We start from the raw sequence: 11,058 nt of genomic DNA, 5'->3' as shown, positions 1-11,058 counted from the left end.
AAGTTGAATTTATTCTCAGTGCAGAAAGGTTGATTCCAGGTCGTGCACATTAATTTTCAGTTCTAATTCAACAGGTCTCTCCAGCAAATGCCTTTGGATTTATGGATGGTGGGATAGATCGTGTGTTTTCTGAGCTGTTTGGATGGGAAATGTGAGTCTTATATATGCGTTTTCCTTCATTTACGGAAACGTATTGTCAAGTATTTACTTCTAAATTTTAGTCAAAATCAATTTTAACAAAAACCTGGCATACATTGAAATGAAGCATTCACTGCAGACAATAATTAATAATATACAGGAGCAAGATTTTTTTTTTTTTATATCAGTGTTCTTTTCTATTTTTTTTTTGGCTAATTTTCAAAAGAAATATACTATTTCTTTAACTTTCTTTCATAAGTATTTATTTCAAGAAGATTTAGAATAAAAAAGCTTTAAATTAAAAAACAAACAACGTGCCTCTCCCTTCTAGAAGATGAATGGGCAGTGCCAAAGCTCTTTTTGCCCGTCATAATATACTGCTATCACTGTTCTAATGCTAATGATAGGTTTAGGAGACAACTAGGGGAACATGAGGCTAACTTTTATAACTGAGTAGCTGTAAATTACATATGTTTACCTTAATTAAGTTAATACATTGGAACAGTAAATTATCGTTTCAGCCCATATTACTGGCCATTAATAGAATTTAAAATATTCTGTTTCTTAAGTTTCCCTTAAATCAAACTACAAGCTCGTTAAAAACTTCCATCATCGTCATATACATTAGTTGTTATATATATATATATTGCAGTTGATAAGTGTCTAATATTTTACCTTTTTTTCAGACAAGAACAGATACAGAAAGTAATAAGAGATCAGTATGATGGAGAAAACTTTGTGGTGAGTAGAGTACAACTTTGTTAGAATTATTCCATTATAAATAAGGACATTTATGTCCCATTGGCTATCGGACACAGATGCCCCAGCTTGAAATATATACGGCAAATTCTGCAATTTTTTTAATTTACAAATGGATATAACCCAAGAACGGCAAAGGTGACGCCATGGACCAAAATTCGAACTTGATCTGTATTTTGGAGAATTGTAATTTTAAAATACAAAAGTGCACACGCTGAAAAGTCTTGCCTGTTGTACTTATCATGATCGAATTTATGTTGAAAGTTTGTAAAATAAAGGTTTTACTACCTCATCAGATCTAACAATGCATTTTGTTTTGTCAGTGAGTGCATTTGGGATTTGGTATTGATGGTATTGATGGTAGGTCTTTCCAGGAACATATATATTGACTACTATTATATATACTGTTCACAGGTCTTTCATAATAACGTCTAAAAAATTTCAATGTATTCAAAATTTGTATATGGTGCATGACATATTGTATTTATAAAATACACGAACAAATTGTAAAACTATTTAAACAGGAAAAGCAACAGCTTATTTATGCTAAAACAATTAATAAAAACACAAAAACAGTTATTTTAACAACAACCACTAAATTAAGGCATGTGTCTTCTTTTCTTTTTGTTGTGTTGGCATCTAACCTTATTTTATTCAAAATTTGTATTTTGTAGGGAAATGCAATCATTATCCCAGCCTATGACAAAGATCCAGACAAAGTACACATTCAGAAGTTAAAGACCAATAATATAAGTAATGGTAAACCAATCAAATACCTCATACACGTCCCAACAAAAAGAGTACCAAAAGATGTCATAAACTCAACTAATGCTTATCTGTCTTTTAGAGGAGTCATTTTGGCAGGTATTTACATATCTTCGTAAATCATTTCTGATTCTATTACTTTGATTATTATGCTTTTCTTTTTATAAAAGGGAGTTGTTTTGACAGGTCTTTACATAGAAAAAATTAACCTTGCCGATTGTTTTCTCCACTTAGGCAAGGGTTTGATGCCAGTAGGAAGAAGATCAATATGACCATATTTCTGTCCCTTAGTCACTCTTAGGTCAAACAGAGAAGGTTTAGTATGTATAATTGCCTTGTTTCAATATAATCATTTACTTTTAAAAAGTGCCCCCCCCCCCCCCTCTCTACTTCTTTGAACCTCAGTACAATTTGTATTTAAAATAAAGAACTGCTGTAGAAGAACCCGTCATAATTGATAAATGCATCTACTCATTACTGTGTATATTCTATTGCAGTACAGAAACACAACAGAAACCCAGAAAATCAGCCAATCAGAGGGGTTCTTTGTCCTGGTCTTGGGACTGCTGTTGGTAGAATGCCATTCAACAGATGTGCTTTTCAGGTTTGTATAATTACTTCATATAGTAGAAATGAACTTAATTTGTAAGACCCCACAGGGAATGATCAATACAATTTGGAATTCACACTAGCAGAGCCTGTAAAATATATCGATGACATTTTCCTAAAGGCTTGTTTTTGAAGAAATTATTTCCTCAAAAATGTTAGTTTGAATTAGACTTTTAATTAATAGTGTTGATTACAAAAAGGAATGATACAACACATATAATAAACCTATTCATTTTTTAATTTATCGCTTTCTAGCCGAGTTTGCACAAAATTTTTCATGATTTTCTAATTTTGTTGATGATCCAAGAGTTAAATGAAATAAAATGAAAAAAATTGTTTACCTGCAGAAACTGTTTTTTTCACAGCTTGTTGTGATATAAAGTTTAAAATTGGTAGAAAAATTATATTTGGTGTAGAAAAATAATTGAATAAGTCAGAAAATATTAAGGTATACAAAAATGAATCTTTTTCCAGATGCTTCAAGCCTTTGAAATATTTGACTTGAGATTGAACGACAAACTAATGAAACCAGACAAATTATGGAATGTAAAAGCACATGACAAATTGATGCAGGAGGTATATTGAGTTAAAATTAACTTTATTAGGCATTGGCTATTCCAAAATTAAATCTAATGGGCATGAATAAGAACTTTTTAAAATTGATTCAGTTTTTATACGCCCGTTTACAGGACATATTATGGTATACCGTTGTCCGTCCGTCGTCAACATGTTGGACATTAACTCAAAAACGCTTTAACCTATCTATTGACATGAGCTCCCTTTCGTTTTTTATAAATTTTAGATTTTACGTTTCCGAGTTATGGGGTTTTATTCATTAAAAAAGGGGGATTTTCCAGTTTTTGGACAATAACTCAAAAATGCTTTCACCAATTTGCAAGAAATTTTGATGAATTGTTTATATCTATTGATATGAGTTCCTTTTCGATTTATAAATTTAAGATATAATGTTTCCGAGTTACGGTGTTTTATTCATTAAAAAAGGGGGATTTTCCAGTTTTCGGACAAGAACTCATAAATGCTTTCAGAAGGTCTCATGAAACTTTGGTGAATAGTTTATATCTATTGACGTAAGCTCTCTTTCGATTGTTATAAATTTTAGATTTTATGTTTCCGAGTTGTGGGGTTTTATTCATTTAAAAAGGGGGGATTTTAAAGTTTTCGTACAATAACTCAAAAATGCTTTCAGCAGTTCTCATGAAACTTTGGTGAATTGTTTATATCTATTGACGTAAGCTCCCTTACGATGTTTATAAATTTCTGATATGACATTGAGAAGTAATTGAGCTTTATTCTTTGAAAACGCGACGGGCGTATCATGCGCAGCTGTTTATTTCCCCTTAACCCTTACCATACGATTCAAGTGCCAATCTGCCAAAGAATCAGGCAGTGGTGAAAACATGACAAACAAAAAACCCACTCAAGTTGACATTTATTTATGTTCAAATTATATAATAGTGTACGAAATTAAAATTGTTTCCTTTGCTTGTTCTAGTAAATCAAGATATAATTTGGTTGAAAGGCACTAGAAATTAACAATTAAGGGGAGCTAACTCAGTATTTGCAATCATTCTAACCAAAAGTTATCTAGAGATTTCTTGAATTACCAGACAACCAGAAACGAAAGACCTACCATTTCTAACTCAAGGGGTTACATTTTTTAGACAACAGTTTCTTGACATGCAAAATAATGTTGAACTTTCTAAACAAATTTCATATTGATGGGCATATTAGACAAATGCAAAAGTATGTTTTTTGAATTTTATTGCAGTTCTTATCAGAAATGCCAAATTTAATATTCTGGTTATTATCCCGATCATAACAATAAAATAGTTTAGGTACTTTATGTAATTTACCATATTCAGAAAAATATATATTAACAGATAAAATGAAAGACATCTCAAGGTCAACATAGTAATCAACAAAAGGTGTGCAAGAACTAGAATTTTAGTTTACTAAGTAAATATTAATTTATGAACTAACCAGATTATTTGCCATTTCAGTACAATGATTGAATATACATCCCAACTGAATGAAAAGGAGGCAACTTTGTTCTAGCTTACTGGGGAAAACTAGCCTGAAACGGCAAACATCTTGATACAGACCACTTATTTATTAGATTGATATGCTATTGGAGACCAAATCAAATGCGTTTTTTTATATTTAAGCCAGATAGACACTTCAAATATAAATGTTGAAAATAGTTGACACAATTTTAACATGCAATACAATTTAGAAGTTCTAAAGGACAAGACAGCTATTACTAGTTCAATTCCAAAAAGTTGTCATGGACCTTATAATCAAACTATAAAATTAATTTATTTTTAGTTTGTATTCTTTGTGGTATTGAATCCAAATATGTAAATGTTTTTTTTTTTTTTAATTTGTATTTACATTTCTATACGTATATATATATATATGTGTGTACTGTTATTTTTACCAATAAAGAGGAAGGTCAAGGTTAGATGTCAAATTCTTATGGAGTGGTAAATTTATATGCATATTAAGGCGAGAACATGCTAATGTAATATGAATATTATCCCTGCTTTGTATTAGACCGACATGCTGAGCCAGATGTTTTAACATGCTAGTTCACAAGGCAACAATCCGCAGGAAGACATTTCACTTTACCCAGACACATTATTCCCACTCCAGGTCAACCAGTCTTTGCTCTTACTCTTTAATGCCACCTGCCTAGAGCAGAGAACCAGTAAATACCAATTTTTAAATCATTGGTTTTACCCGCACAGGTTCAAACCTTGCACTTGAGGCCAATATTGTGTCGACCACCATGGCGGTTATCACTATAAATGATCCATGAAAATATGGTCAAATTTAGATGAACCTGGAAAAAAAAATCAGTAACATACTAAATGCTTTTTTGCAATGTGTTCAAGTCAAATGATTGCAAGCTTTGTTGTGCTAAGCATATCCAACTCATAATTCAAAGTATCAGAGTGTAGGGAGTATGTGTTTTGATTAATAAGAAAAGCCCTCGCATTATATTTCATCGCTGCAAAGATGCTGACATATATGAGGTCATTCTGTTCAGTTGTACTTGAGAAAAGTGACAAAAATTTTAAAGTATCAACAAACAGGAAGGAATCCAACAAATATAAAAAGTTCTCACATTTATCAGTCAAACTACTACGAAAAAGTGTGACTGAAATATTTGTTCGAAGGACAAAAGGACACACAAGGTGAATTCAACATAGCCCCTAAAATTAATAGTGATAACAAATATATAAACCAAGAATGAAGTTTTCTGGCAAAAAGTCTTCTTGAATTTACATTTATAAAACATTATTGTCTGAAAGTTTCAAAAAATAAATGGCAAAAATGATAAAATCCAAATGACAGTATAGTATGGTTAACATTTTTGATCCATCTATTGTGATTTTGGATAGACGAAAACTATGAATATGTCCCCCACTGTGGGAGATAAAAGCAAGGTTTGAGGATAAAATTACACAACAAAACATTGTTTTACAACCACAAGGTATTTTTATATACAAAACATAGATAAACTATTTTACCTTTAGTAGAATGAAACTAAATGTAAAACTTATTTGATGTTTTACCATGGAATAACATGTCTTGTCTTCTACAATAAGACTGTTTAAAATGTATTTTTAATGACAAGATTTACATGAATAATTTATCAGCACTGCTATCTAAAGTCAGTATGTTATAATGTTTAATGATTCTGAAGTCGCATACATTATGATGCAGTAGCCTCTAATTCTGTTGCTGGAGTATCAGGCTCTACATCATTGTAGATATTCTCAGCCTGAAAAATAGCAAATATTTTATGACGAGTTACAATTGAACAAACAAGTGAAACTGCGAGGTACTGTTCACTGATGATAACCCCGCCCGCCCAGGAAGTTGTTGAGTGATGAATCGGAAAACGCATCACTGACTTATATAAACCCTGAAACCAAATTTCAGAAATCCTTATGATGTAGTTCCTGAGAAAGATGCAAAGAAAAATATTCATTGGATGGACAGACAGAGGTAAAACAGTATGACCCCTCTTTTTAAAAGCGGGGTATAAAAACACGATACAAAGATAGTTCTAAACCTAATTTGTAGATATGAAGCCAGAATGACTAGCAATGTCAATCTGCAACACCACCATCAAAATCAGCCGGCATGAGAAAACAAAAATCAGGACACTTATTTAATTTTAGAATGACTATGTTGTAAGGGCATCAAATTTACAGCTCATAGGACGAACAATGAGAGAGTTAATAAATGATATATTTACACTGCCCATGTTATTATCTTTTCATTTCAATGACACGTTTCTGGAATATCCTTAATTGAGTTCACTCAAAACATGAGTATAACGTAAAGGGATAATACCCTATAATTGTGCACAACCTCTTTTTGGAATAACATTTCATGAATATTTCAGGTCAGAAATCTTGTCAGTTGTTCAGTTATATCTTTACGATCTTTACAAAGTGAAGTTGCTGATCTCTGTCAGATAGTCTGTTAAATTTGTTCACTCCCTTTCCCCAAATTACAAGAGAATTGGGTAAATTAAGACATGTTGTACAGACACTTGAAGAATGTAAATATTTTGCCAATTTTTTTTTTTCAACTTCAATTTCTAGTTTGTTTTTTTATGTTGTGCTTTGTGTATTATTGTTCGTCTATGGTCTTTTTCTTTTCTAACCATGGCGTTGTCAGTTTATTTTTGACTTGAGTTTGAATGTCACTCTGGTATCTTTCGCCTCTCTTTTATAATCCCTGTATTCCATCTTTCTGTTTACTTATTTTATACAATAATTTACCACACTTACCATTTGCCAGACCTGCATGATGTTATCTTCTGATACTGAACATAATACCCAGGTTTCATTTGGGTTCCAAGAGAAGTCTGAGATCTTTGCTGTATGTCCTCTGTGTATAAACTAAAATAAGCATGCCATAAAATATAATTATGTCACTATTCTTGCAAACAAAACAAACTAGCTTTCAGTAACTGTACTCTTAGATCTGAACTTTTCAAGTATTATTTCTAAGTTGTTTTCATGACAACTGTAACCACATATCTTATAATTTCTAAAACTTCACTTGAAGTAAAAATAAAATTCACATATTAAGAATCACTTTGTTTTATCAACAGAAATAAATGAATTAAAACACAGAACTGTGACTGAATACTGTGTACAAAATTATATTTCTTGTATTAGCAATGTAAATGGAATTTGTTGCAATATTCACAAATATATCCCTAACATGTCTAAGGAATGAATTGACAATACCTAAAATTTCTCAACAAGAGGCATAAAACAAATTTTGTTTTAAATGTTTCCAGATACATTTGCTATGACATTGGAATACAAGTGTGCACATAGTAAATTGTCTCCCCTGCTTTGCTGATTAAAAATTTATTCTATGTTTAGTCTTGAAAAGATCAGTCTTACTGCAGGTGTCATATAAACTTTAAGTTTATCAATGATCTATCATAATGAAGAAAATGTCAGAGGGACTTGTCAAACAAAAGTGGAGGTCACCAGTTCAATAAATTAAGAAAGTAAACTTACCAATAATTCTGGTGGTCCATCTTCAGCATCCTCTGCTGACTGCTCTTCTCCCATTTTACTGTAAATATAAATAAATATGTCCCAACTGAGGTTTAATATTAAAACAAGCATAGTCAACTTTTAAACAATTCTTGTGTTATTAAATTTTAAGCAAATGTTTTGTCTATATATAATAGGCTAGTAATGAATAAATTGGGACTGTTCAAGACTTACAGGGTATGTGAAGCACTTTTATAAGACACCAACCAACAATTAATAAAATTTTCATTTTACCGATAATTTTTACTTAAGAAAATTCAACAACACATGTTACTTATTTGAGTGCCTCCCACAGGAAAATTTTGGAACAGCCATTATAACACTTTTGTTTTATATCAACAATTGAGTTTTGATAACACAATTGTCAATCTGCCAATTTGCCAATAACCGATTTAATTCTGCGATTTCACACTTCTAACACAAGTTGTTTCCCTTGGCCAATTGTAGCCCGGTTCTAAACCAGACAAATTGTCAATGTATGGATTTGGCAAACAAATTATTTAAGTAAACTGCTTTAGAATACAATGTAATTTTAGAACAAGAATGCATGTGTTGTCGTGCTAAGCATACCCCATTCATAATTGAAAGTATCTGAAAACAGGAAGCAGGTGTCCAACAGTTCCTAAAGGCACGCAAATGTTACTACTCATTACTGTTAGGCTGCTTTTAAAATCACTCTATTCAGTAGTACTTAAGAAAAACATGACTTAAATTGTAAGTTCATTAATCATATTGAAAAATTCAAAATTTCAAACAGATCAGAAGTCTTCATGCAATAGAATTCATCACTATCAAGCATCCAACTAAATATAATGTCAATCTGTTATGTTGTTCCTGGGAAAAGTGTGATTGAAATATATGTTTGTTGAATGGACGGACAGACACACAGACAGGGTGAATGCAATGTAGCCCCAACTTTTAAGGGTCAAGAGCTACAATAAATAAGTAAAATAACACAAACCTAAGATCCCATACATGGAGCCTTCTATCTGTTCCACTGGAGGCTAGAATTGTCTCATTATGTGGGGACCATTGAACCTGTTAATAAATACAATAGTTTTAGTCATGTCAAAGGAATAAACAGGTTAAGTCTAATGCAGCAAAATTCTTTCTTCTATTTGTTATTAAATCTTATCTGGACTTTTTTTTAAACCTCAAGTGCAGTAACATAGGTACTCCCTTCTTCCCTTTTAATATTGATAAAAGTGACTTATAGTTCTTATGTAATCATGTGAAATATTAGTTTGAACAAAGTCTGACTTGTACATTTTTGTTTTAAGTTTCAAGTTCAAGATTGATTTGTGATTGCTTTATGCTGCAAATGCAGTTACATTTGCCTGGACATAGACTTATCCACAACTTCAATTATGTCATAGAAATATCTTTTTTTTTTTAATTTGAAATATTGAGGGTGAGTGGCCAACAGGTCATCTTTCAAGCATTTTTCAGGACACGAACATGTTAAAGTAATTTGACAATAGAAGAGGTTTTACTGTATAAAATTGTTGAAAAAATAATTTCTTAAGGTCAAGTTACAGTAAAAAGGGCTATGTCACAGATTTTGCTAAATGTTTGCATACAACTTTGGCTTTTTAAACTTTAACTGAAAATCTAAAAAAATCATGCATTTATCTCTTTTATCATCGGAAATATTACTGATTGAATTCTTTAAAAATTAGTGAACATTCGTATAGAAAGCTCAGAAAATCGGTGAAAAAACTTGTCTTAAAATCATCAAATCTCTAATTTCTACTACATATATTTTTCTTAAAAACTATGTGTTGGTGAATCAGAAATTTCCTTTTAAATGATGCAAAATTATGATATGGTCACCGACTTCGTTTTTACGGTTTTTCACTAACAACTAGGTAACAGATTGATTATTAGATAAAAAGCTAAATCTGTGACCATATGATCATTTTATATCATTAAAATGGAAATTTGTGTATCAACAACAAAGTTTTTTAAGAAAAATCCATAGCCCATTTACTGTTCCCTGATCTTAATCATATCATGAAAGTATAATGATAGACTACGAAATTTTCCAGGCCATTGTTTATGAATTCAATGTCTTCATGGCCAGGAATCCAGAATGTTGTCAGAATTCATCTTCAAAGTTCAAGCAATAATACTTACCTGGAATATTTCATCTTTATGCGACTCAAATGAATGTAACTTCAACTTTAAATTCCCCAAATCCCACAATGCAACAGTCTACAAAAACAAAGATTGTTATCAGTGATTAACTTTTTGAAGTAGAAATGGTGAACCTTATATTTCTTTGTAGAACTTTTAATATTATTTAACAATTCATTGATATTTCATTCTATATAGAAATATGTCTAACTGTCTAGAAAGAAATACAATTAAAGTGTTACTTTTTAATAAACAAGATACAAAATTGTTGCTTTTCAAGCTAGTAAAACACTTCATTCTCAATAAATAATTTTAAAAAGTATTTTCTGAATTCAATTGCTAATTTCTCAATTTTCAAATGGCATTCTTAAGATTTAAATGGCTTTGAAAACATTCGACCACTTTCCTTGTTTTTCCAGAAATTGGTTTCTTCCTTAACCACTTTGTCCACCAAATACAAAATTCAGGCGATGTTGTTTTACCAATGAGACAAATCTCCAGGTGAAAAAACACAAGAGCAAGGATATAAACCAGTGCAGGTCACTGTACAGCTTCATATGATCAGTAAAAAGCAATATATTCGCTATAAGGATTAAATGACAAACAGTTGACTTCAGCTGTGTGGGCGTCAACTGTGTGACTGGGTTTAGATGTGCTTTTAGATCTGGTATCCCAACTGAAAAGAATCATTTTAATACATTCAAGTAAAAATAAAATTACAGCATGGCGTATAAATGTGTCAAGCCTGGAATATCCATTGTTACTTTCAACACTGATCCTTTAAGTAACAGCAAAACACAAGTTCTTTGTCAAGTTCAATCCCCTCATAATGTTAGTGTAATATTGCAAAAACATATAGTTTTGAAGAAAATAGGGCATAACTAATCGACTGAAATGTATATTATACCAATTCTATAGTCAATTTTATATCGACTACTATTGGAACAAAACTACGCACGTGTCCTTTGAAAAAATGTGGTGGTTGAACAATCCAAATAAAATGCTCCGCAGGGCGCAGCTTGATACGACCGCAGAG

The 11,058-nt window shown here is 31.4% G+C and overlaps 2 protein-coding genes across 2 annotated transcripts; one reads left to right on the top strand and one right to left on the bottom strand.

Annotated features, from left to right (window-relative positions):
* Positions 1–532: 532 nt before the first annotated feature.
* On the top strand, positions 533–2,311 carry LOC127717255 (uncharacterized). The gene is made up of 4 exons (XM_052222995.1): positions 533–545; positions 791–879; positions 1,572–1,761; positions 2,160–2,311. Exons 1-4 carry the CDS (start codon positions 533–535, stop codon positions 2,309–2,311), a joined length of 444 nt encoding a protein of 147 aa, XP_052078955.1.
* A 3,596-nt stretch (positions 2,312–5,907) lies between these two features.
* On the bottom strand, positions 5,908–10,579 carry LOC127717253 (histone-binding protein RBBP7-like). The gene is made up of 6 exons (XM_052222994.1): positions 10,505–10,579; positions 10,023–10,100; positions 8,848–8,924; positions 7,848–7,905; positions 7,101–7,211; positions 5,908–6,079 (listed from the first exon to the last, which is right to left on the bottom strand). Exons 1-6 carry the CDS (start codon positions 10,577–10,579, stop codon positions 6,011–6,013), a joined length of 468 nt encoding a protein of 155 aa, XP_052078954.1. The 3' UTR covers positions 5,908–6,010.
* Between the last annotated feature and the right edge of the window lie 479 nt (positions 10,580–11,058).

Source organism: Mytilus californianus, unplaced genomic scaffold, assembly GCF_021869535.1.
Source record: "Mytilus californianus isolate M0D057914Y unplaced genomic scaffold, xbMytCali1.0.p SCAF_94, whole genome shotgun sequence".
Lineage (NCBI taxonomy): Eukaryota > Metazoa > Mollusca > Bivalvia > Mytilida > Mytilidae > Mytilus > Mytilus californianus.
The sequence above is the reverse complement of the archived record's forward strand: the minus strand, read 5'-3'. Positions and strand labels throughout refer to the sequence as shown.

Excerpts from the sequence above, each read along its gene's own strand:
- LOC127717253 (XM_052222994.1), bottom strand. The coding sequence starts at position 10,579 with ATGAAGCTGTACAGTGACCTGCACTGGTTTATATCCTTGCTCTTGTGT. Across the intron at positions 7,906-8,847 it reads CTCCATGTATGGGATCTTAG|TAAAATGGGAGAAGAGCAGT; the intron begins GTTTGTGTTATT and ends TTATATTTACAG. Across the intron at positions 7,212-7,847 it reads ATGGACCACCAGAATTATTG|TTTATACACAGAGGACATAC; the intron begins GTAAGTTTACTT and ends TGCTTATTTTAG.
- LOC127717255 (XM_052222995.1), top strand. Across the intron at positions 880-1,571 it reads ATGATGGAGAAAACTTTGTG|GGAAATGCAATCATTATCCC; the intron begins GTGAGTAGAGTA and ends TGTATTTTGTAG. Across the intron at positions 1,762-2,159 it reads TAGAGGAGTCATTTTGGCAG|TACAGAAACACAACAGAAAC; the intron begins GTATTTACATAT and ends ATTCTATTGCAG.